The 24,333-nt window shown below is 39.9% G+C and overlaps 1 protein-coding gene across 1 annotated transcript in view; it reads right to left on the reverse strand.

The window, feature by feature from the left end:
* The window catches only part of LOC112117767 (potassium channel subfamily T member 2), a 287,927-nt gene that overhangs the window by 16,783 nt on the left and 246,811 nt on the right, over positions 1-24,333 (reverse strand). Inside the window, exons 23-24 of the mRNA XM_026655747.2 lie at positions 14,605-14,716; positions 3,702-3,803 (exon numbers count right to left, since the gene is read on the reverse strand). Of these exons, the coding sequence (XP_026511532.1) occupies positions 3,702-3,803; positions 14,605-14,716 (214 nt within the window). The remainder of the gene's footprint in view (positions 1-3,701; positions 3,804-14,604; positions 14,717-24,333) is intronic.

Genomic DNA, 24,333 nt, shown 5'->3' on the forward strand with positions numbered 1-24,333 from the left:
CTGGCTGTATTTTAAAGAATCCTTATTGCGGTTGCAGGAACAAACCATCCCGATGTGTAGAAAGAACAGTAAATATGGCAGGCGACCAGCTTGGCTAAACAGTGAAATCCTTGCTGATCTTAAACGCAAAAAAGAAGCTTACAAGAAGTGGAAGATTGGACAAATGACCAAGGAGGAGTATAAAAATATTGCTCAGGCATGCAGGAGTGAAATCAGGAAAGCCAAATAACACTTGGAGTTGCAGCTAGCAAGAGATGTTAAGAGTAACAAGAAGGGTTTCTTCAGGTATGTTAGCAACAAGAAGAAAGTCAAGGAAAGTGTGGGCCCCTTACTGAATGAGAGAGGCAACCTAGTGACCGAGGATGTGGAAAAAGCTAATGTACTCAATGCTTTTTTTGCCTCTGTCTTCACGAACAAGGTCAGCTCCCAGACTGCTGCACTGGGCAGCACAGTATGGGGAGAAGGTGACCAGCCCTCTGTGGAGAAAGAAGTGGTTCGGGACTATTTAGAAAAACTGGACGTGCACAAGTCCATGGGGCCGGATGCGCTGCATCGGAGGGTGCTAAAGGAGTTGGCGGATGAGATTGCAGAGCCATTAGCCATTATTTTTGAAAACTCATGGCGATCGGGGGAGGTCCCGGATGACTGGAAAAAGGCTAATATAGTGCCCATCTTTAAAAAAGGGAAGAAGGAGGATCCGGGGAACTACAGGCCAGTCAGCCTCACCTCAGTCCCTGGAAAAAACATGGAGCAGGTCCTCAAGGAATCAATTATGAAACACTTAGAGGAGAGGAAAGTGATCAGGAACAGTCAGCATGGATTCACCAAGGGGAAGTCGTGCCTGACAAATCTAATTGCCTTCTATGATGAGATAACTGGCTCTGTGGATGAGGGGAAAGCAGTGGATGTGTTATTCCTTGACTTTAGCAAAGCTTTTGATACGGTCTCCCACAGTATTCTTGCCGGCAAGTTAAAGAAGTATGGGCTGGATGAATGGACTGTAAGGTGGATAGAAAGCTGGCTAGATCGTCGGGCTCAACGGGTAGTGATCAATGGCTCCATGTCTAGTTGGCAGCCGGTTTCAAGTGGAGTGCCCCAAGGGTCGGTCCTGGGGCCGGTTTTGTTTAATATCTTTATTAATGATCTGGAGGATGGTGTGGACTGCACTCTCAGCAAGTTTGCAGATGACACTAAACTGGGAGGCGTGGTAGATACACTAGAGGGTAGGGATCGGATACAGAGGGACCTAGACAAATTAGAGGATTGGGCCAAAAAAAACCTGATGAGGTTCAACAAGGACAAGTGCAGAGTCCTGCACTTAGGACGGAAGAATCCCATGCACTGCTACAGACTAGGGACCGAATGGCTAGGTAGCAGTTCTGCAGAAAAGGACCTAGGGGTCACAGTGGACGAGAAGCTGGATATGAGTCAACAGTGTGCTCTTGTTGCCAAGAAGGCTAACGGCATTTTGGGCTGTATAAGTAGGGGCATTGCCAGCAGATCGAGGAACGTGATCGTTCCCCTTTATTTGACATTGGTGAGGCCTCATCTGGAGTACTGTGTCCAGTTTTGGGCCCCACACTACAAGAAGGATATGGAAAAATTGGAAAGAGTCCAGAGGAGGGCAACAAAAATGATTAGAGGTCTGGAGCACATGACTTATGAGGAGAGGCTGAGGGAACTGGGATTGTTTAGGGATTTGATAGCTGCTTTCAACTACCTGAGGGGGGGTTCCAGAGAGGATGGAACTCAGCTGTTCTCAGTGGTGGCAGATGACAGAACAAGGAGCAATGGTCTCAAGTTGCAGTGGGAGAGGTCTAGGTTGGATATTAGGAAATACTATTTCACTAGGAGGGTGGTGAAGCACTGGAATGTGTTACCTAGGGAGGTGGGGGAGTCTCCTTCCTTGGAGGTTTTTAAGGCTCGGTTTGACAAAGCCCTGGCTGGGATGATTTAGTTGGGAATTGGTCCTGCTTTGAGCAGGGGGTTGGACTAGATGACCTCCTGAGGTCCCTTCCAACCCTGATATTCTATGATTCTATGATTCTATGAAAACAGGATGCTTTGCCACACAAGCTACTGGGCTCAGTGCAGAGGTAAAATTTTCTGCCAAAAAATTCCAAACCAGCTCTATTGACTGTAAATTGTCTCACTCCATCCAGTAATAATGTTCTGTGTACAAAGAGAATTCTGGCTGATCATGTATAACAGCAAATATAAAACACTGAAGATGGCAGGAGTTAATAATGACAAAAATCTGTTTCCATAAGAGTATCCTCATTCATCTATCACTTGTAAAATAATATCAAATTCAGTGTTCATATTCTGGGGCAGTGTTAGAATATGCCTTGTGAGTAAATACATTTATTTCCAAAATGTACAGCAATTGATGAATAGCTTTAAATGTTGTTTTTTTTGTTTTTGCAGCTATATACCTACCTACCTACCTTCTGTATTGAAAAGTTTGACAGATATACTTAGCCTCAAGAAGTTGCTCTGCATGCTATATATTTTCTTTTGGAAAGCGTCTTTTAAAAAAAAGGCAAAAAAAAAAAAAAATCCAACTAGGTTTAAGGTTAGAGGTAATAACGAATGTGCAACCAAACTAATTTCTGAAAAACTGAGCATTTGGGGCCTGATCACCCTCAAGTTGACTTGATTTAGGCTGCTCTGTTAGAGCCAGACTCTCCTACCCCAACTCACACTGAGTGGAAATGTGGAGTTAGGTACTATTTGGTGTAATTAAGTATAGCACAGTCCAGCATTATGGGCTTGTTACAGCAAACACATGTGAGTGACATCACTCGTGAATCATTCTGTTGGTTTCAGTGGGATTACTCAGATGAGTAAAGTCAGTCATTTGCAGGACAAGGATCTGACTTTGTAAAGCAGAACACTACAAGCCAAGACCTGGCAACTACAAAGTAAATGGCATAATCCAGATGGGTGTATGCATATAGTATGCATTATTAATGTCCTTTGTACTTTGGCAGTGAAGAGCTTCAGGTGCAACGTTCCAGTGTGACGAGCAGGAACAATTTGCATAGTGCGTTATGACTACTGTTGGGTTAGTGAGTGAACAGACACTAACATCCAGAGCATACTACGTGACCTCTTGGCTCTGTCTTGGCATTCCCTTCTGTAGCTCTGTCATGGAGGCTGGTGAAACACCCTTTTTTCTTTTTCTTCTTCTTTTTTTTTAATTGGATTGTTTTTATTGGATTGGAACATTTCTGTGTGTTGTAAATGAACCTTTACTGGTTCCTCTTCTGACGAGTTTTCTGGTGCACTCCGTATGCAGGGCCAGGCAGAACTTGACCCTATATGGCCCCAGGTCTGCAACTGGTTCTGTGTGGTGGATTCCTGGACATTCACAGTACACCACTGTATGAAGCCCTAGTTGCAGAATCATCTGTCTAATCTCATGAGGGTTACATGCTTAAAATAATGTCTTTAAAATGTTAATATTTTACTAAAAATCAACTATATAACTATAATGAGAAAGCTTTTCCTTACACTTTAAAAGTAACTGTTTGTTTTTTCATATATTAAAGGTAAAGCAATAATAACCCAATACATAAAATATCAGTCAGCATACAATAAAACATTACAAAGTGGCTCATCTAACAATTAAATGTAAATCTATGCAGTGATAAAGCGTTTGTGTGTTCGAGAACAGTAAGTGTTGTCATGTACAGTACCTGGTACAGCAAGGTGTCCAACATACTGATGCTGAAAACCCTTCCAGCAGCAAAAGGCAGTCGAAACATAAATGCCAGATTAGAACCCTTCTCACGTTCTTTCTGTTCAAAGGTTAAAAATAAAGAAATTAAAATAATTTCAGAGGTTCCTTTTTTCTTTTAAAAAACACAGTATATAATGTCACATCGGTGCTTCTTTGGAACAAACTGCAGCAACCAAAAAGTAAAATTTACTGTCTCTGGGTAGTCATTCATTTGTGTTTACAGATACAAACAAAAATATAGCAAATTACAGGTGTCAAGATCAATTATTAAAGGCCTGAATGTTAGATATGTTGCCCAGCTCTCATCCTGCTAGAGGAGATCCCCGCACCTGCGTGGAGTCCCATGGGTCCATGCTCGCAGATCCGCTTGTCTGATCAGACCCTTTGTGAGTGATTCCGTTTTTGGGAGAGAGGGAAGGTCGGGGGCTGCTCATCCTGGGCCTGATCCAAAGCTCATTGAAGCCAATGGGAATCCTTCTGTTGCCATCAATGGCTTTTAGATCAGGCCCACTGTATCTAGTGAGGAGGCACCAAACCCTATTGGAAGTTCCCTTCTCTGATGTCTGAGTCTTGTACAGGGAGCCATTAAGAAGAAAATAATAACAGAGGGTTCTATTGCAGGGGTTGGGAGGTTGCTGAACAGGGAAAGAAGAGGAGGTGAAAGCTAGATGGGGCCAGAGCCTATTTTGATACCTAAGGGAAATAGAAACAGCAAAAGCACAGAAACATTACAGTGATGGCTCTCTTCCCTCCCTCTTTCCTCTTCCTTTACAGATAAACTACATTAGGTCCTACTGCTGCTTGTTCCCCCAGCTAGTAGAGGGGAGAGCTAACAGGTTTGAGGCATTTTCAAGAAATCAGTAACAAATGAAATGCAGGCTTTCGATCCTAGAGATGTCATGAACAGTGGGTCAGTACGGTAAAGATACTCTGCAAACTTCCAAGTTAAAGAGTCACATTTGCATACAGAATGGCAGTCTGCTGGAACCAATGTGTCATTTATATGTACTCATGTTGAATTTCATCATGCTGTCACACCTGCTGTTTTTCATTGCTTGACATTTTTGTTGTAAATAAATGTTGATTTGTATGAACACCGTCAAAAAAAGTCACAAAGTAGGAAAATTCTTTCCAGTTTAAAATATCTAGTAAAATCACTTAAGATATGACATTAGTGGAATTTCTTTTAAAAACTAGGCTCCTTTTGAGCTAAAGCAGACTGACAACATTATTAAAATTAAACACTTGTTATTTCTCTTTTTAAAATTAAGAAAATACAGGGTTTTATGCCAAATTTACTATCTTTATTAAATTTAAATTTGGTTATTAAGCAATGAAGAGTGACAACATAGATAAAATCCCCACCTCCAAATACACCTAATAATCCATTGTTTCGCTAAAATTATAGCATTGCAAACATGTTTCTGTGGTACTAATATATCAGAGAGTGCCAGTTGACTAGTGTTCAAGTGTTCATCTGCTGTATGAATAATGAAACATCAGTGTCACTGTAACTCTTTCTGTCCACTGAGATTTGAGGCAAACAGATAATTTATTGATTGCTCTAGTGATCACTCATGCATTTTTTGATTATCCAGTTACACTGAGATGTAACCTCAATTTATTCCTTGGTTCAAATGAAACCACCAAGACACTTAAATTATTGGTTGCCAGAGCTTCGCAATTCTTTCACATGCAAAACTCACATTAACTTCTACAGGAGTTCTGTCACCAGTCCGCATGCAGAGAATTGTGTATAGTAGAGGCAAAATGCGTGAAGAAGTGCCAAGCTACACAAACTCTGTGGAGATGTGCACATCTCCTGTTGTGACATGCTGTTGGGAAGCAGTGTTAATAGGTGCTCTACTTCGTCTCTACTTCCTTGGGTGCATAAAGGAAAAGAAGGAGCATGTTGGAGGGGTGAGGGGAGATAAAGGTTATAATGGAAAATTGCTGTCTCCCCAGCTGCAGCTGTCAATATTTCATTTTTTTATAGTGGCCATCCCAAACAACCTATAATAGGTCATCTTTAGAGTAGGCTAGGTCAGGCTCCTCTGTCTTCAACTACTGCTGCTGGTCTTGGCTTCCACTCCACCTGTTCAGTGTTCTCCACAGTACATGTACTTGCAAAGGCATCCCTGAACTGGTCCCTGTTCCACTGTCAGAATTGCCTATTGTGTCCATGCTGGCTCCCTAGAGGCCTCCCTAGCTAATCAATTCACTTGTGCATTTCCCCCACTATCAACCCCCCCCCCCCAAAAAAAGCAACAACAACTTGTTCCTCTCATTAAGGTTCAGTACCTCCCATCTCTGCTCACCCAACATGATCAGGGCCAACAATTCATCCATTAATGACAGAGTTATTAGGCTCTATACATAGTTAGTATGCACATTTAAGTACTTCTTCCATAAGGAATTTGGTCAAAGGAAAATGAACATGTAGATAAAACTCTGCATTCTCCTGCTCCCCTGGTTCTTATGTATACTTGGCCAGAACATTAAGCCTTAAAATAATAGGTTTGGCCTTATAGGGAAGTGCTATATAATGGATGAAAACATAAGGGATTTATAGAAACTACTCTAAAACTCCACTTATCCTTTCTACATGTGTTTTAACCATCACATGAAGATTTTTCTATTAAAATCTAAAACACGAATCAAAAAATCTCTAAGAGACTTCTTTTCATAGAAGGTGGCAAATGCCTTTGAGCATAGAAAGTATTGGTACTAAAATATATTACACAGCCTAGTGTTCATTCATGTTTTTAAAGAGCATAATTATTAGAAACACAGCAGCTATGAAAACCATTTAAAGTACACAAGGCAGATTAGTGCCTAGGTATAAATGTTTTTAAGGTAGAATTAGCAGAAGTACTCAGTAGTGGGGTAAATGCCTCATCCTGGTGCTGAAAGAATTAATATGGGTCTGAGAGGCCAATTATGCTACCTGATTGCACCTGGAGGGTAGGCCAGGATTAATTAAAGATAAAACCCAGCTGGGGAAGGAGCAGGTGACTCTAAAGAAGGGAAGTACAACTTAGAAGGGGATTGCAGAGAGAAAGTCTGCAGTTACTTTCTGTGATAAGTAAGTGGGGAAGACTGGTAGGGTCAAGGAGCATCCCTACAGAGAATGTTGGCCCTAGAATTTTTTTCTAAGTAGCAAAGTCTGGTAGGAGATTAGGAGTGACATAAAACAGTCATTGGGGTGGAGTAACTTCTGGCAGTGAGCCCTTGTAATGGGGCTGGATTTGGTCTTGTAGGGAGAGACCCCTGGGAGATGTTCAATAGAAGAACAGAAAGGAATGAAAGATCAAACCTGAGGAGGGCAAAAATGGATTTATATTTGTACCTGTAGTTTGGGAATTTGTTGGGAGAATTCTGGATGGGAGTCCTGGCCATGAGAAAAGGGTAAATTTAGAGACTATGAGAGAATCCTGCTGATGGGGTATGGCAGGAAGAAGTCCAGGGAGGTAGAAGCAATGAGTCTGATGGTGCAGATCTTGGCTGCTGGGTATAGGCTCCCTGGACTAAAATCCAGTATAGCAGGGGGGTCTGGGTTCCCCTACTAACTACTGGGGAAGATGGTGTAAAGTCCCTGAGAAGGGGATAAGGAGTGCTGATAGCCTCTGAGAGAAAAATATGAGGATCGGGGGCCCAGAGTTGTGATCAAATACTTTTTTGTAAGGACATTGGACTTTGTTACTCCAAAAGAGATGGGACAAAAGCATGACCTCACAGGAGCACTCAGCTGCAAGAAGAGAATTTACTGTAGGACAAGATCAACCATCGACAGTGGCATTAGAGAGAAAATAAGCCTGCTACACTATACCCAGGAGTGAGGACCCCCTTTTTCTACACACTTAGCGTTGGCCAAGTGTTCTCACTGAAATCAGTGGAAGGCTTCCTATTAACTCAATGGAAGTATTCAGGCCACATCTGAGCACTTTTTGAAATACCAGTCATATACTTAGTTATTATTAAATAACAGGCTTGAACCAAAAACACATTATCTTGAGTACTTCCAGATTTCTGGGAAGTTTGAATCTAGCCTTTGTGGTTCAGGTTTACTTCTAATATTTTATCTTTTTTGATATATTAATTTGTGACTTGAGTCTAAGGACAAAAAGAGAATTAGAACTAAATAGAGCGTGTGAGCTGAAAATTCCAACACTGAAAAAAAGACAGTGACCCAATCTCACATACAAAAACTACTTTTGATGTGGCTTGGGTTTTGGCCAGGATTGGAAGCATTTACTGTTTGGTCCTCATCATTACTAAAATTGCTCTCAGGAACATCTCTATCAACTCCTTCTGTGATGTATTCATGATAATCATTTATTTTCAGATACTTCACTTTTTAACACTACTAAAGCATTTTTAGTAGCTGCATGTTTCTGATTAAATATATAGGGCCTAATCCTGCAAATTTACATTAGCAGTCCTTCCGTTCACAAATCATATCATTGAGGTAAATGAGATTAGTCATAAGAATAAGGGGCTACTCATGTAATTGTTTTGAGGCTCAGGCCATAGATTTGATCATGCTGCTAGATATTCATCTTTAGTATAGTGGAATAGAGTTGAAGAGATTTCGTATTCATTTTGTATGAAATAAATCTTATAGGTGTGTGCCTAAAGTGTAAGATTGTTTTTCATTTACTAGTTTGATATAGGTATTTAATCTTCATGAAATTAAATTATATAAACTATATAAAGCTTTTCAGATTTATGCCATAAATATTACAAAGCAAATGAGCTCTGGACTCAATGGCCTATCAGAAAACAAATGTAAGGAATAAAATGTACCCTTCCGTCTGCTCAGTATAATTTGTAGAGGATTCTGTTTTGGTGGCAAAAAGGTGGGAGGGAAGAGATGCCATGTTTTGGGAATATTTTTTGGCTGACACTTAAATTTTGAAAAGAGGTAGGAGAGGATCTTTGTTATTTCTGCCCAGCTTATTTCAAAACAGGTGCTTGTAAATAGGGAAGGGGGACTGTAGGTATGTTTTTTTCCTCTTTATTTTTAAATTCTTCATATTCCAGCTCTATTCTGCCTCTTATTACGGGCTTGCTTTTCTTTACTTTTGCTTAAAAGATTTGTGAGTAATAAAATACTCACTCAGGCATATCTTGCCTAGGATATGCTTTATCTCCAGGCTCATGGGCTTTCCAGAGAATTCTGCTGCTGTAGAAGCCAGAAAGATATCAGAGTGCCACCAGCAGTTACTTCATAATAAGCGTGGTGCCCAGCAGCTTTTCCAATGACACTTTTGGAATTACTTCATGGGAAAGGGGATAATATAAATATTTATGAAAAAAGCATTGTTCATCTAGGGGCATGAGAAAAGAGCCTGGGATGAGCGTGGTTTGTACAACTACAAATACTCATAGATCTGTACGTTGTGTGTTAAAATGCAGAGTTCCTAATGGATCAAGTTCAATGTGCCTTCAGTTGTCTCCTCCACATGCATGTCTCCTGTCAGTGGCTCTGTGCTCCAGGCTAGGAAGTTCTGAATCTTTGTTAGACACTCTTTTATAAGAAGAGAAACAATTCACCACTATATTCTCTCACTCTGGAAGTACTTCATCACTATTTTCTCTAGGTATTTTACATTGTGAGCTAGGAAGCTTCCCTAATAGTGGGTCATGCCCATTAGCTTTTCCTTACCCTTCAGCAATGCTTCCCTTCCAAAAAGTCAGTGTTTGTTCTTTGACATTTTACTTCTCAGTTTTTTGTGTTCCTCCTGTCTTTATATTTGGACAAAATCCCTTCCATCTCTCTCTCATGTCATGACATTATTCTTTAAGTGTTGTTTAGTATGGTGCTAAAGGAGCTGTGCTGACCCTTGTGTCAATGAGTATGTCTACACCAGGGGTCGGCAACGTTTGGCACGCGGCTCACCAGGGTAAGCACCCTGGCGGGCCGGGCCAGTTTATTTACCTGCTGACGCGGCAGGTTCGGCCGATTGCGGCCCCCACTGGCCGCGGTTCGCCGTCCCAGGCCAATGGGGGCGGAGAGAAGCGGCGCGGGCGAGCGATGTGCTGGCCGCGGCTTCTCGCCGCCCGCATTGGCCCGGGACGGTGAACCGCGGCCAGTGGGGGCCACGATCGGCCGAACCTGCCACGTCAGCAGGTAAATAAACTGGCCCGGCCCGCCAGGGTGCTTACCCTGGCGAGCCGCGTGCCAAACGTTGCCGACCCCGGTCTACACTATAGAGGGAAGGTATAATTTCCAGTCCTGCACTAGGTCTGGCTGAGCTAGTTCACTAAAAGTAGAGGTGCAGCCATGGCAGTGGGAGGGACTAGCTGCCCAGAGTAATAGCCCATCCAAGATTCTAGGTATGTACTCTGGCAGCTAGCCCCTCCTGCCCTGCCATGGCTACATTGCTATTTTTAGCATGCTAGCTTTCTTAGAGCTAGTGTGGGTATGTCTAATCAAGCTGGAAATTGTAGCATCTCCAGTGCAGACTTACCCAATGGCATAGAGAGATGTAGGGATGGATCCGGACTTTGAGGTATGCACCCTTCTCCAATGTTAAAATCTCCATCTGATCAGACCATTTATCCATCTAGCACAGTAACCTGGCTCCAACAGTGGCAAGTACCCCATGCTTCTGAGGAAGGTGCAAGAACCTGGAAGGGGGCATAGCTGTGGGGCTATACAAGAGTTTATAGGATTGACAGAATGACTGGCATATTGAGAGGAACAGTAAAGTGTCCTTTCTGTTTTGACAACCTTGGTAACTGCTCATGTTGCCATTGAGACTGATCCGGAACCCAGAAAAATAGTATTCAGAAGGGTTGTCTCATATTTATAATCTTTGGGGAGTATATATTTGCATTTTACTGAATTCCTAATATTAAAATCAGTTTAGACTTCAACCCTTCATAATGGAGACATAACAACCTTTAGCATGGGAAAGGTGGGAAGGGAGAAAATGGGAACTTTTTATAGGATACAAATCACAGTGAAGGACAGCAATAAAGTTTATAACTTGTTCTAAGATACAAAGCAATGAAGAGGAAGAGAGAAGTATTCAAAGATAAACTCTTCTACAGAGATGAGCTTAAAATATAGGGTCAGATTCTCAGCTGATGAATATCATTTCAGCTCCATTGAAGCTAATGAATTGACACCAAAGTACAGATGCAGCTTTAATCATATTTGGATATTTTAAACAGCCCATATGTCACTACTGCAAACTAACTGGCTGGCTCATGTTATTTCGGATATAATTATCTGCGTTTATAACTCAAACAGTAGTAAAAAATAATGGAGGAAATATGCCCCATTTCAAATGAGACTGGGGAAAAAACACATCATCTTTATAAAAGTCAGGTCAAACATACAGAGCTCTCCCCTGTAGATTTTTAGCCCTCAAAACCAATTTCAGTTTGTTTCTCATGATAAAAGAGAAGAGTGGAGTATCTGCTGGTTACATATGATCCTATACATTTTAAAATAGTATTGGCTCTCTGATTAAAGGAAAACATGCATTGCCTATAAATCAGTAAGTATAAAATTCTTTAGCAAATAAATTCAGTTTGTTTAACGGGAAGTCACCAGAAACTAGGATGTAAACCTCAATCAAGTCTTTCCTACCCCTTGTTTCAAGATTTGTCCTAGTAAGGATTCTGTAAAATGGCCGCTTTGCTTTTTCCTGTTTGAAGACAATCAGATGAGATAGGATTTGATTCCCGGCATATGGTTTAAACATATTTCATCATCTGTTTTATTTTCTCCCGGCCAAAAGGCTCTTGCCTTGTCTGATGCCAACTGTGATTGTTTGGTTATTGTGGGGTTTTTTTTTTTTTTAAAGCAATGAAAGTTGCAGCTGCAACAGCAGATGGAGTTCTCCTGCAAATCAGATTTCTTGCTTCTGCAGCCCATTAAGCCATGAAGTCAATTTTGCATGTGTGTATATAAGCATTAGCTGAAGGCAACTACCCAGCCTTTGAAGTCTATCTGAAAATGGAGAACTTAGCCCAGGAATAGCAAACAGCTGAGTGTTTGACCATATAAGATCACTTTCACTCAAGTTTTAATTGCATTTCATTTTGCAAAAGGGAGTTCTGAAAAGTCTAATGAACTATAACACCACCTGTGAAATGCTCCATTGTGACTGTTAAAAGTAAAATGAATGGGAAATAGCATCAACTGTAGGCATCTTCAACCACCAAGCAAGAAATGTTATTTTTATGAGACAATTTATCTCATGTGTTATGTTGAAAGAGTTAGGACAGGAAGTTAATTAAATTGCTGTTCAGTATCCAACCTTTATTCACAACTGTTTGCATGTGCATGTAAATTAATCAAATGTTTCAGCACAATAGCCTGAATTTTCCAATACATTTCAGCGACCTTCTTTTTCATGTGAGACAGAAAAGGGGTTCAATCCTGATTTCAGTTGAGCTAGGTTTTTAGCCCCACTGAACTACTGCAGAAATGTAAATCAAGAGTGGTAATGACTTTCCTAGTAAGTATCCTTTTTCACCAAGCTATGTGTTGTAATCTTGGAGTATGCCCAGAGTTTTCTATAGGTTCTAGGGCACCAAAGAACAAAACTATATGCGAATACATCCCTGAGGGATTTCCAGCTATTGACTCCGTGCTCTAATATGGCAATACAGATATACTAGTAGTGCATGATTCTAGCCAATCTCGCTTTACTATTGCAGAAACCACTGGGAAAGAGCTAGTATACGAGAATCACAGCTGCAAACCTCCTTTGTAGGTGACAGAAATGCTCTAAGGAGGCAGCATAACACAAATTGAAAGGAGAGAAATTGAACAAAATGGGGAACAAATGAATAAACAAAGCCCACTAATCAAAGAGCGATGAATAGCTAACAGGGACCCAAAGGAAAAGAAATATAGAGTGGAAAAATAAATGGAGCTAGTCTTAACAATTAAACTGTTGCCATAATATGAAACTCTTTGAAATTCAAGAACCTCCCAGCATTGTGAGTACCTGCCTCGTGGCTTTCAATATATCTGAAGATACCTTTCTGGAATTTTGCATCTTGGCCTGAACACATCAGTATAACATAGGTTTTAGTATACTGTATCACTTTTCAGCTATTGAGGTTATCATTCTATTAATAACTCATGCAGGGGCCAGTGGTCAATAACTCATTAGGGGACTCACCCAAGCATTAGTTTTAGTCCCTGACCAGAAGAGCTTATGGTCTCATTCTTGGTATGACATAACTGAGGGTGGCAGACTATCTTGACCCTCCTAATACTTAATCTTAGATTTTGCAGTTCCCTGTCATGGACAAGAATGTATCTGAGTGAGTGACTGAAGTTTTGATTCGTGCAGATTGCTTGCATATAAGAACTATTTGAGTCCTATTAGTTAGTTGTGTTAGTGTTGAAGGAAGCAGCAAAATTTAAGTGAATATTGCAAATATTTAAAGAAAATGAATTTTGAACTCGTAAATGCAAATTCTTACAACCAGAAGTTTAATTCCATGATTTTTGCTGTATGATCACAGAATAGAAATGATACCAGGTGACCTGTCCAATCAAAACTATCACAGCATGACTAGAATATAAAATATTAAGCTCTTTCGGGTGGGGACAGCACTTGGTACAATAGGGTCCTGGTCCATTACTGAGGCTCTTAGGTGCTATCACAATACAAAAGATGATAACATTTCTCAGAAATCTACAGATAAGAATTATTTACAGAAATTATTTTGTGAATCTTCTTAAATAGCAAATTTGAGAATTACAAACTGATCACAGACAACTGAACACAAAGAAGCTAAATTAACCAAATAAATCAGTCAGTATGAATTATTTGCTCAGCTCCACCGAATACTTGCTGCACAAAATACTTTCTACAGGACTCGGCAGAGAGTTGGCCTAGCCATTGATCAAATGCTGTTCTGAGCAACCCAGAATTTCTCTGTCTAAACCTCCCTATTCCCCATGTTCACCAGATACATGCCCTAAACAAAACTGAAGATAAATATTTTAGCTTTTTTATATTTTTCCCCTGGGAGACTGGTCCTGAGAAAAGGGTAACTTTTACAAAAAATAAAGCAAACGCAAAATACAGATACCAAGATTTTGCAATTGATTATCATAGCAGTTCTCAAAGTGTGCGTCAGGACCCCAAAGTGGGTTGCGACTCTGTTTTAATGGGGTTGCCAGGGCTGGCATTAGCCTTGCTGGGCTTGGGGATGAGGCCGAAGCTGAAGCCCAAGCCCCACTGCCCAGGGCCAAAGCCAGAGGGCTTCAAGTTATAGACTCCCTGCCTGGGGCTGAAGCCCTTTGGATTTGTCTTTGGCTCCCTCACCTGGGGCGATGGGGCTTGGGCGGTCTTAGACTTTAGTCCCTCCTCTTGGGGTCATGTAGTAATATTTGTTGTCAGAAGGGGGTCGCAGTATAATCAAGTTTGAGAACCCCAGGGTTAACAGAATATGGAATTATAGTCTCACTAAATTGACTTGGAGCACAATATATTTTATTATCGTTATTCAAGTACATGTATGCATATTAAAGCAAGTGTATATATTTTAAGTGTTTCAAGTCACTTTAAATGTTTTCCACATTAATTGTCTAATAACCTCTTAGAATATTGGATGGTATTTTTTAAACAGGTACAATTAATGTTTCCTCGAACAATATCAGTGTCAGCCTATAAATCAAATACTTCTAAAATTAGGTTTTGTAAAGTTAATGAAACTAGATAGAAAGCAAATTTAAGATTAAAGTTCAGGTAGACTTCAGAAAAAGGTTTTCTACAAGGCTGTTTCGATCTGTTCTGACTAGCCTACCACAAAACCAATAAGGGATAAGACAAGTTGATGTAATCTTTAACCTAGTTATAAAAAGCAGGTATCCTTACCTTTTCCAGCTTTGATAGCGCAAGAGAGTAGCAGTCTTTGGCTCTGAACTGCATGAATCTCATATTGGCTGGGTGAGTTAGTTCTGTGATTATGCTTAGACTTGAAAATAACCTATGTTTTAAGGAAATGTTACAGTTACACCTCCAATGATCATAATTCATTGCTAAAGTACAGCATAATGCAAAACTTATCTGTACCTCCACATTTATAATTAAGTGCAAGATAATTCTGGCTTTTGACACAAGAATACCATAACTAATAGCAAGGAATGCTGCACAAAAGATTCTCCATTGACTCGGGGGAAGCAAATGTATTTTCAAAAGTGGAACTTACAAATATTAACAAAATAAACATTTACTGCAATTGCTAGAGCATTTCAGCTGACACGTAATCTCCAATATGACACAAGTCTATATGAAAAGAGAGGAAACCCAGGAAACATTTAAAGATGACAACACCTTCATTGGAAGTCATCCTTGTATGTAAACTACCAGTATATTAAAAATAGGGTTATACTCAATTATTCATCCATGATTTCTCTACTTACTTGTTGTGTAAATGTCTGCAGACCATACAAACTGTCAATGTACTTATTAATGTAAAGCTGAAATTAACACATGCTCAGAAAGCAGTGACTAAAATTGCTGAGTAAATCAGATGTGCCCACAGAGTTGGACTTGAGATATATATATATATACATATCTAAAAGGCATGTAAATTGCTATCCATTGAGTTAATGAATCGGATGCTGGATTGGAGCTGCAAAATGCCGGGCAGCTCTAGGATAAAGGAAAAAGAGTATAGAGGGCTAGGCCCCTCCTTCAGGTGCTCTGCTGCCCATTGGCCAGCCAAGGAGACTACAATAATTTATTTAAACCCTGGCCTAAGTGTTTCTCAAGCCTCTTGTCCCATTATTAGCTGAATCCTGCCTCCCCATAGTTATGGAGTAAAGAAGCTGTGTTTAGGTTGCTGTGGGTTTACCTGCTTGCCTGTTTAAGGGATCAGCATGGATTTTTTTTTCCTATTGGGTCCAAATTGACTGTGAACTAGTGGGTTTTTTGCCTTCCTCATAGAATCATGGAGACACAGGTTAAATGGGCGTAGGACTTAGGAATTGCATTAAGTTAGTTTGTCACAAGCAGAAAGTAAGAGACATTTGGGATTTGGCTGGTGGATCTCAAACTTATAGGGAAACAGCAGACCTGAAGTCCCTTCAGACTGGGGTCCCTCTTGGTACATTCTCACGTTCCACACTGAGGAGGGGACAGAAGATTTAGCAGAGCAAGATGAATGCTAGGGGAAAGCAGTGGAGAGCCTACCTTAAGTTATGGGCTATATGATGTGTCCTGTAAACCCCACACTTGATCCACCTAAATGCCTGCTATGGGGAGATGGGTGGATAGTGCTTCTCTCCAATGTTGAACTTTATATTAAGTTGCAGTGGGCTGCTTAACATCATTCCTGTGTTTGTCCTTCACTTGTGTGTCCTGCTCACTGGAGAAGTATATCACATTACCACTAGCCTGAACACATGCTTTAAAAAAAAAAAAAAAAAAGCACCTGATAGCTTAATCCTGTGTTGGATGTATCACATAGGTGCTTCTAAGCACCTTGCTACATATGTATTATCAGTAGAAGCTGTCTACCTGGGAAATGTATGGATACACTCTAAACCCAAGTGCCAGAGGTGGGGAGGGCAAGGGGCACAGTTTCCCTCAATTTCAAAGTGAAGTTTTCAATGGTCTCCAAAATACTAAAATACTATCCGGTTTCTACTAAATAGAAAATGTGGCTGAGATATGAGAAAACTGAAGTGTTTCATTCTGTCTCATTCAAGACTTTTTGGCCCATTTTTAGTACTTAATGTAGAAGTGTTTAACATATAGATAGAAACTGATTGTAAACTGCATTAACCTAGGAGAACTGAACTTCTAGTGGTCAGGGGTTATAGGGCTGCCTTCTTATTGTTTGTAATAGATTAGCACCTTGAGGCCCAACTGAGAAGAGGGCTGTACTGTGCTAGGTGCTGCACAATCACATAGAAAGAGATAGCCCAGGCTGCAACGAGATGACAGTGTAAATACAAGACCTCCCAAGAAGAAGGGAATATTATTATTCTCTGTTTTCAGTTAATGAACTGGAAAATGGAAACAAAAGTGACTTCTCCAAGTTAGGTAACACAAGGAGCCTGTTATAATGCTGAGAATAGAATGCAGTTCTCATGTTTGTCCATTGCCTTGACCACAAAACCATCTTTCCTCTTCATCGTGTATTTGTAGATGTGGTTAGGTGTCTAATTCCAGTGAATGTCAATACATATATAGCTGAAATTTCAGAACACATCCAGGGATGTACCTGGAACTGTGCCTGGACTTGCACTAAGGCATCCAGGATGGGATTTAACAAAGGAGATTAAAGGAGTTAGACATAGGCTAGAACTCCTAAGCTCTTTTTGAAAAGTAGAACTTTTAAAAATCCTGTTTGCAGTATAGATCATTCTTATTTAGTAGAGCTTTGAAATTATTTTAAATAGAATTTAAAGTAGACTATACTTTTGCAAGATGAATTGGTGATGGTTTCCTTTTTTCCATCTAGTAATGGGGAACTCTAACACTAACAGCTTTCAAACCCACTATCACCATCCCGTAGGAGCTCAGGTAAACTGGGATCCAGATATGAACTGTACTGGTTTGGGTTTTCCCAAACCCAACCAACAAATAAGCAGCTTTTTATAGGCTTCTGGCCTGATTCTTATAGCGTTGCTGAACACCCACAACACCCATTGAAGTCAAAGGGAGCTGTGGATATTCAGCTACTTTGAAAATCATTCAACTGGTACTTAGCAACTGACTGGTTTCATAACATAAAGCAAGAATAATGTTCAAAGAGTCTATCGATGCTAGTATTCTTAATTCTAGCCTTTTGATGCCATAAAACTGCTCCTCTCATGTCTGACTGCATGCTACAGTGCACATTCTAGGACAAGCAGGCATACTCTCTGGATTGTCGTATTATATGAAAAGAAATATCAGTGTCTGAGAGATTGATCTACCTCTCAAAGCCACCAGATGCTCTACTGCACTCTAGTTGTTGAGGGGTCCCATAAAATAGGTGAGGAATGATGCTTTATTTCATCAGTACCCAGTGATATTTTACAAGGAACATAGAGTATAGGAACAAAAATGTAAATGAAAATTGGTCTCTTCAGGTAATTATGATTTTTTTTAGAGAGGAAATTTCATTGTTGAAGTTGACACAAAGTCTACAGTGGTGAAAATTGTCATTATCCTGGGCTGGCCTATAGATTTAGGTAATGCTTAAGCCTATGAGACAGACATTGAGGGTGGCTCTTGAATACAGCATTTTTTTAAATTTCAGGATGCATTTTAAGATCAATTATTACTATTCCTTTCTTTCTATCATTTAGTCCTTCTATGTCTAAATGGAGGCAACTTCTGTTTCTAAATGTCCTGTTCTTGTGGAATGGTGAGCTATTTGTTATGCAAAGATATTATGCAAGTAGTGCATAATAGAAAAATGACATGAAAATTAACCTTGCAAAGAAAAGACATGGTTCAGGAAATACATGTAAAGTAAATACATGTAAAATCTAAATACTGCATTAGGTACTCTTCTCCATTATCAGTCCAAGAAATCTTTAAACAAACAAACAAACAAACAAAAACATGGCCCCAAACATCAGATGTAACCTATTTTCATCTAAGACTGCCAGTTGTGAAGGCAAAATCTCAATCTGAAGAGGGATTAGCTAAGAAATGAGCAACGTTCCTACTGAATGCCAAGGTGAAGGATCTGTTCACTCTTGTTCTGTTCAGTTAGGCATGACAGAACAAGGAGTAATGGTCTCAAGTTGCAGTGGTGAAGGTTTAGGTTGGATATTAGGAAAAACTTTTTCACTAGGAGGGTGGTGAAGCACTGGAATGGGTTACCTAGGGAGGTGATGAAATCTCTCCTTCCTTAGAGGTTTTTAAGGTCAGGCTTGACAAAGCCCTGGCTGGGATGATGTAGTTGGGGACTGGTCCTGCTTTGAGCAGGGGGTTGGACTAGATGACCTCCTCAGGTCCCTTCCAACCCTGATATTCGATGATTCTATGTGATGTCATTTTGTAAAACTTCATAAACTAGACTAATATGGGACACTCTGTAGACAGTATACATTGCATAAGATCAAGATTTTTGGAAATGACTCATGATTTTGAGTGCCTCCATTTTTTTGGATGCCCAAGTTGAGATCCTGAAGGCCTGATTCCTCTCCCCCTCCCCTCCCGAGGTCAGGTACTCAGACTTTTTAGGTGTCCCAAATGGAGGCACTCAAAATCACTAGTCACTTTTGAAAATGGCTTTTATTTCCATGTTATCCACTGTTCATGTTTAAAGTTATATGTTTCTATGTTCCATGTTTTTATTTACAAGGCTTGAAATGAGTGAGGATGCAAACATGACTACCCAAAAAAGAAACTTCTGAGGTGGGCTGGAAATTTGCAAAGGGATATGTTGTCAGGACCATAAACTCTCTTGTTATTAACTAATTATTTTTATTGCTGGGCAATGACCAATCCAACACTCCTTTGCGGTTACTCAAACCCTGATTTCTCATTTCTCCTCTGATCTTTCCCAAATATTCATGTGTTCCCAAACAAACTCAGACTTCAAAATAAAGCAGTCTGTCATCAAGGGGAAAATTACTTGGATAAATACATCTGAAGTAATTCTCCTCAAATGTTCTTTTTTTTAAAAAAATCACCAATACATTGCACCACTATTATAGTCATCTGAAGTGTGCATATTTGTCTGTCTTAATTGCCCTCAAATTCAGCCAATTCCAAATGGCAATGGCTGTTTCACTTCCCCTACCCCTTAATGCCAGTGATTCATTAGTATTAAATGTTGCTTCTCCCAAGGTGACTCAGTCATGAAGGCCTTTTGGTTAACAATTGCCTGGTGAGCAAAAACAGCTGTTGTAATTAACAAAAACAAGGTTAAGATTAATATATTCTAAGGAATGCAAAGCTGAACCTGGCCACTTAATAGACAAGGTGGCAAAGAACTCTTCTAGTGATATAAGCATATATTTTCCCCCTGGATTCTTTATTTTACCATTTTATTTCACTTCTGTACAAAATAAAATATTTGGAATTTATACTCCCATACATTAAGTACTTTTGCTTTCCTGTTGAAAAGGAGTTGATAACTGAGAAGTTGTTCACTGTGATGTTACAGGATATACAGCATACTGTAAGTATTTATGATGAAAATAACAAATGCATTTGGGTTCCCATTCTTAAATCCAGAGAATGAGGTGTTGGGATATGTATACTCTTTAACTTCAGGAAGTCAAGCAGTCTTTCGAGTGGGAATTAGCTCTGTGGTGAATCAGGAAGTGAAAAACGTAAGGAATATTGCTGTTTTCCTTATGCTAACTTTCTTGTTCAGTTTTGGTAGAAAGCAACTCCTGTGGGGTTTCTTTTTAACCATTGTCACATGGAATAAGGAACATGTGGATTGTTTTCCTGTATGAATTGAGCTATACATTCTATGGATTGTTTATAAATACAGGATAACTTTATGGTTATCTGAACATTTAAATCTGAATGGATTATTTTTAGGTCCTCTGGTGAGATTTAATTGTGCTCCTATAGCTCTAAAGCTGTAAGATACTTGACCGTATTAGGTCCATCTCATGCTACCCTTGCTGAAGTACTTAACCTGTCCCTGTTGCTCCAATGATCAGTTCTTTGCAAAGAGGAGGTGAAAATACTCCAATACAATATCCAGTTACAGAGGAAAGTGTTTAGAAAGTCACAGAATATTCAGCCCTGCAAGGAGGTTGTCTAGTGCATAACAAATCATATATTGAGGGTTGGATGGTCTAAGCCTCTGTAGCTCAGAAATAAGTCTGTAACATTAATAGGTGGGCTCCTCTCTGGAGGCTGAATCTGAACAATAGTGTGTGTTTGTCAAATGTGTACAGCGAAGACATTATGGCTGCTTTACAAGTCTCCTGTACTGCACAAATTGGAAGCTAGCTGCTGTAGCAAATCTGCCTCTCTCAGAATGGACCTTGACATGAATTTCAAGTTTGAGTGTTGCCAGGCTGTAACAGCGATAGATGCAATCAGGCAGCCATTTTAGACATGGTTCTCTTGAAACCAGCTGAACTAATGAGTTACTGTCAAATGAAATAAAAACCTGGGTACGTTTTCTGAATGCTTCAGCACAGTGTATCCTAGGGGTCTTTTCATGTCAGGTTTGTGGAGAAGGGATTCACTGGAATGGGAATGCAAGGAAAGGCTAAACATTCAGCAAGATCAATGACTAAGATTTTGTCTAAATAAATGTTTCTTAATGTCCTCTATTGTTGCAATACCAGTGTAGTACCTCTGCTAATGCTAGGTGTGATGGGAGCACTAGTGTAGACCAGTTGCTACCATCCCATCATCACAGACCTTTTCTAAGAAATATTAGACAACCTTGTGGTAAAAATGCTAGTGGACGCAGCCTGTCTGTATGAGAACTGGGCTAGCAGTAGTGCAATCTTTGGAGATTTTAAGAATAATGCTAGCATAAACAGCATGGCGTGGACCTCAGTCACCACCTTTTGGAAGGAAAGATGTGCAAGTCTATAGCAACCACTTAAACTCTTCAAAAATAGTATAAAATAGATTTGTCATTGGGGCTGGAAGCTTTGTCTCTTTGAAGTCACAACCACCAAGTAAACTACCTCCTAAATGAGAAACCTGAGTTCACAAGCTTTGAATGGGTTCAATACAAGAGAACAGAATAATCATCAGCTCAGTTAGGACTATATTAAATATCCCATAATGCAGGACACTTCAGTGGGGAGGGATTAAAATGCATCTATCCCTTTGTGAACCTGCTGATAGGGCTACAGAGTAACTGGTCTTTCTTCAACATGTTTATGAAAGGGTGCTAAATGGACTGGGTAAGGGAAATTGTCTGAATTCAGAATCTGGAAAGGATAATGATCAAACAGTTTTTATGTGGGACACACAATAGGATCCATGTGTGACTTTTCACAACAGGCCACAAAAACTTTTCTACTTGCAACTGTATGTCTTTTTGTTGTTCGTTCCCGGTAGGTAAGAACTTGATACATATTGAGAAACATCTCTCAACTTCCAACCTCAAGCGCCATGTCAATAGGAAGAACTAGATCTTGGGATGTAAAGAGGTGCTCTAGTTCTATGTTGCCAAATGAGTCCAGACTCTTAAAGTGATGTGATCACCCAGTGTCATAGCTAAAAAGTTAAGAACCATGTTTGTTTCAGCCAGGGTGTTTGTTAGGATCATGGAACCCTTATCTCTTCAGTTCTCAGCCAGAACTTGGGTTCCACAAGTATCAGTAGGAAGACATAGGTGATCTTCCCATTTCAGATCTAGGAGAAAATGCTCATCACAACATTCTCTTCTCCTTCATTCAAATAATGGTAATTCAGGGTTTGATCAGTGGTGCTGTCAATAGATCAACTTCCACTACTCCTGAAATATTTGAACTGCTACTCTTTGATCTCAGAAATATACATCTGGGTCGATTATCAATTGATTTAGTCTGCTATTGTCTTGTCTCTTTCCTATTATGTGGTCATTGGGGATGTTCTGTTGGACACTTACCTCTCCTGCACTTGAGGGGTTCCCTGACGAAGGGTTTAGTTTATGTACATAGGGCCATGTTTGCCTTTGTCTAACTGGGTCAGCTGTCGGGATTGAAGGGTGTTCAGCCTCAAACATGAACTACATTCACATCACTGCTCTTAGATTTTCCTGAACATTCTCTACACCAAAGTTCAACTGAGTCCAATGGGAGCTTTGCCTGAGTAATAGGGTGACCAGATAGCAAGTGTGAAAAATCGGGACAGGGGGTGGCGGGCAATAGGAGCTTATATAAGAAAAAGACCCAAAAATCGGGACTGTCCCTATAAAATCGGGACATCTGGTCACCTTACTGAGTAAGCACTGCCAAACTTTGGCTAAAATGCTGGTGTACCCTACAAGAGTGAAGTCTTTCCTACAGAAATGAAGTAGGCTTATGGATATAAATGGTCAACCTTTAACATTTTCTTCCATTTTTAGTTTGCAAAGTATTCTGTATTCTTGAAATGGGAAACATCACTGGAATCACTAATCTCGCTCAGCTTTTTAAATGTGACTGTTACAAACGCTCATTTTAAAATGGGGATGGGAATATACAAATAGATGGAAACCAAGTTATTTGTGAAATTTTGTGTGAATTTAACACATTTTTACAATAAAATAATCAAACATTTAAATTCAATTGTGCATATTTGTTTAAGGATTTTTTTCAGCATGTTGTCTTAAAGATTGTCTACATTTTATGGGTCTACCAGCTTCAAGTTTTGTCATGTGAATATCTGACTGAGTGTGGTGATCAATTAAAGCAAAATGGGGGGGTCAGATTTGAGAAAAATCTAAAATTTGCTGGGCAATGACAAGTTGTCTACATTGTACTTTCTTCTGTGGTTGAGAAGGGACAGTGCTTGGATATAGAAAACACACAAGGGATGTTTTATTCAGGATGATGAGCATACATTGACTCTGTAGCTCCCTGGTTTTCTGGTTCACAGACCGACACACAGTTTTGAGCTGTGCAGTGTTACCAAACAGTGTCCGCCTGCATTACACAATGGTGGAATAGATTGCTAACTAAATGCTAGCATTTGCTAAATAAATCACACCCACAATCCTCAGAATTAACCTCTACACTTGTGTGTTAGATTGTGTAGAAATATATTAAAGCCAATTTGTTGATGCAATCCTAAAGTTGTACAAATCAAGGCAACCGGAGAGATTAATTTTTAATTTCCTTTAAAAAAAATCTCTTCTTTAAACCCTGGTTCCTTATTTCTACATTAATTCTGGACCATGCAATGCATAATTATCAAAGGATTTGCTGGTAGAGGATTTTCTTGTATTAGCTTCTTATATCAGGCAGGTATTTAAATGTGAATATTAGCAATATAATACGTAAAGTCAACTGTAAAGGGAGGATTAACACCTGATTTAATGACTGGATATACATAACTGAATGTGAAAGCAAGTTATTGGGTCCATGGAAGAGCTGGATTTAGACCATCATCAGGTTATGCAAAGTGACTGTTCCTAGTGAGTCAATTTAAAAACTATTCTTTGGACTGTAAGGCTGTGTATAAATTACGTCTGCCCTCTAGTGGAATTATAGGGAAAGTACTGTGCAACTATTAATCTGATTAATGTTCAGGTAAGATTGTCTCTTGCTCTAAATGCCTGCGCAGGGGAGTAAAGGAGCATGAGGCACCTCATTAACTCCATGCACAGGCTACCTAAATTGTGGATCACATCATAAGAATGAGAACAGTCTCCAGGGAGCCACTATTGCTCATCCCATGCCAGTGAGTGAGGAGTGGGCAGGGACAGCCAGAGCTGAGGTGATGTGGAAGCAGAAATAGTCTGCTAATGAGTTACATTAGTATCAGACCCCTTTTCCTCTGGACCAAGAGGAGGACTCAAGGGGAGAGATGTAATACAGTCATAATTCCCGCCTCTGACTGCCCCTGACTCCAGAAAGATTGTTAAATCACAATCAGGCACTTAAATCACATAGCAACAGCCATGTGTAATGCTTTCTAACATCTCTGCTTGGCTAAGAGACTCTGCCCCACCCTAGTAGACAAAGACCTGGTGCATTTATT

This window comes from Terrapene carolina, unplaced genomic scaffold, assembly GCF_002925995.2.
Source record: "Terrapene carolina triunguis isolate 2854851 unplaced genomic scaffold, T_m_triunguis-2.0 Scaffold211, whole genome shotgun sequence".
Taxonomy (NCBI): domain Eukaryota; kingdom Metazoa; phylum Chordata; order Testudines; family Emydidae; genus Terrapene; species Terrapene triunguis.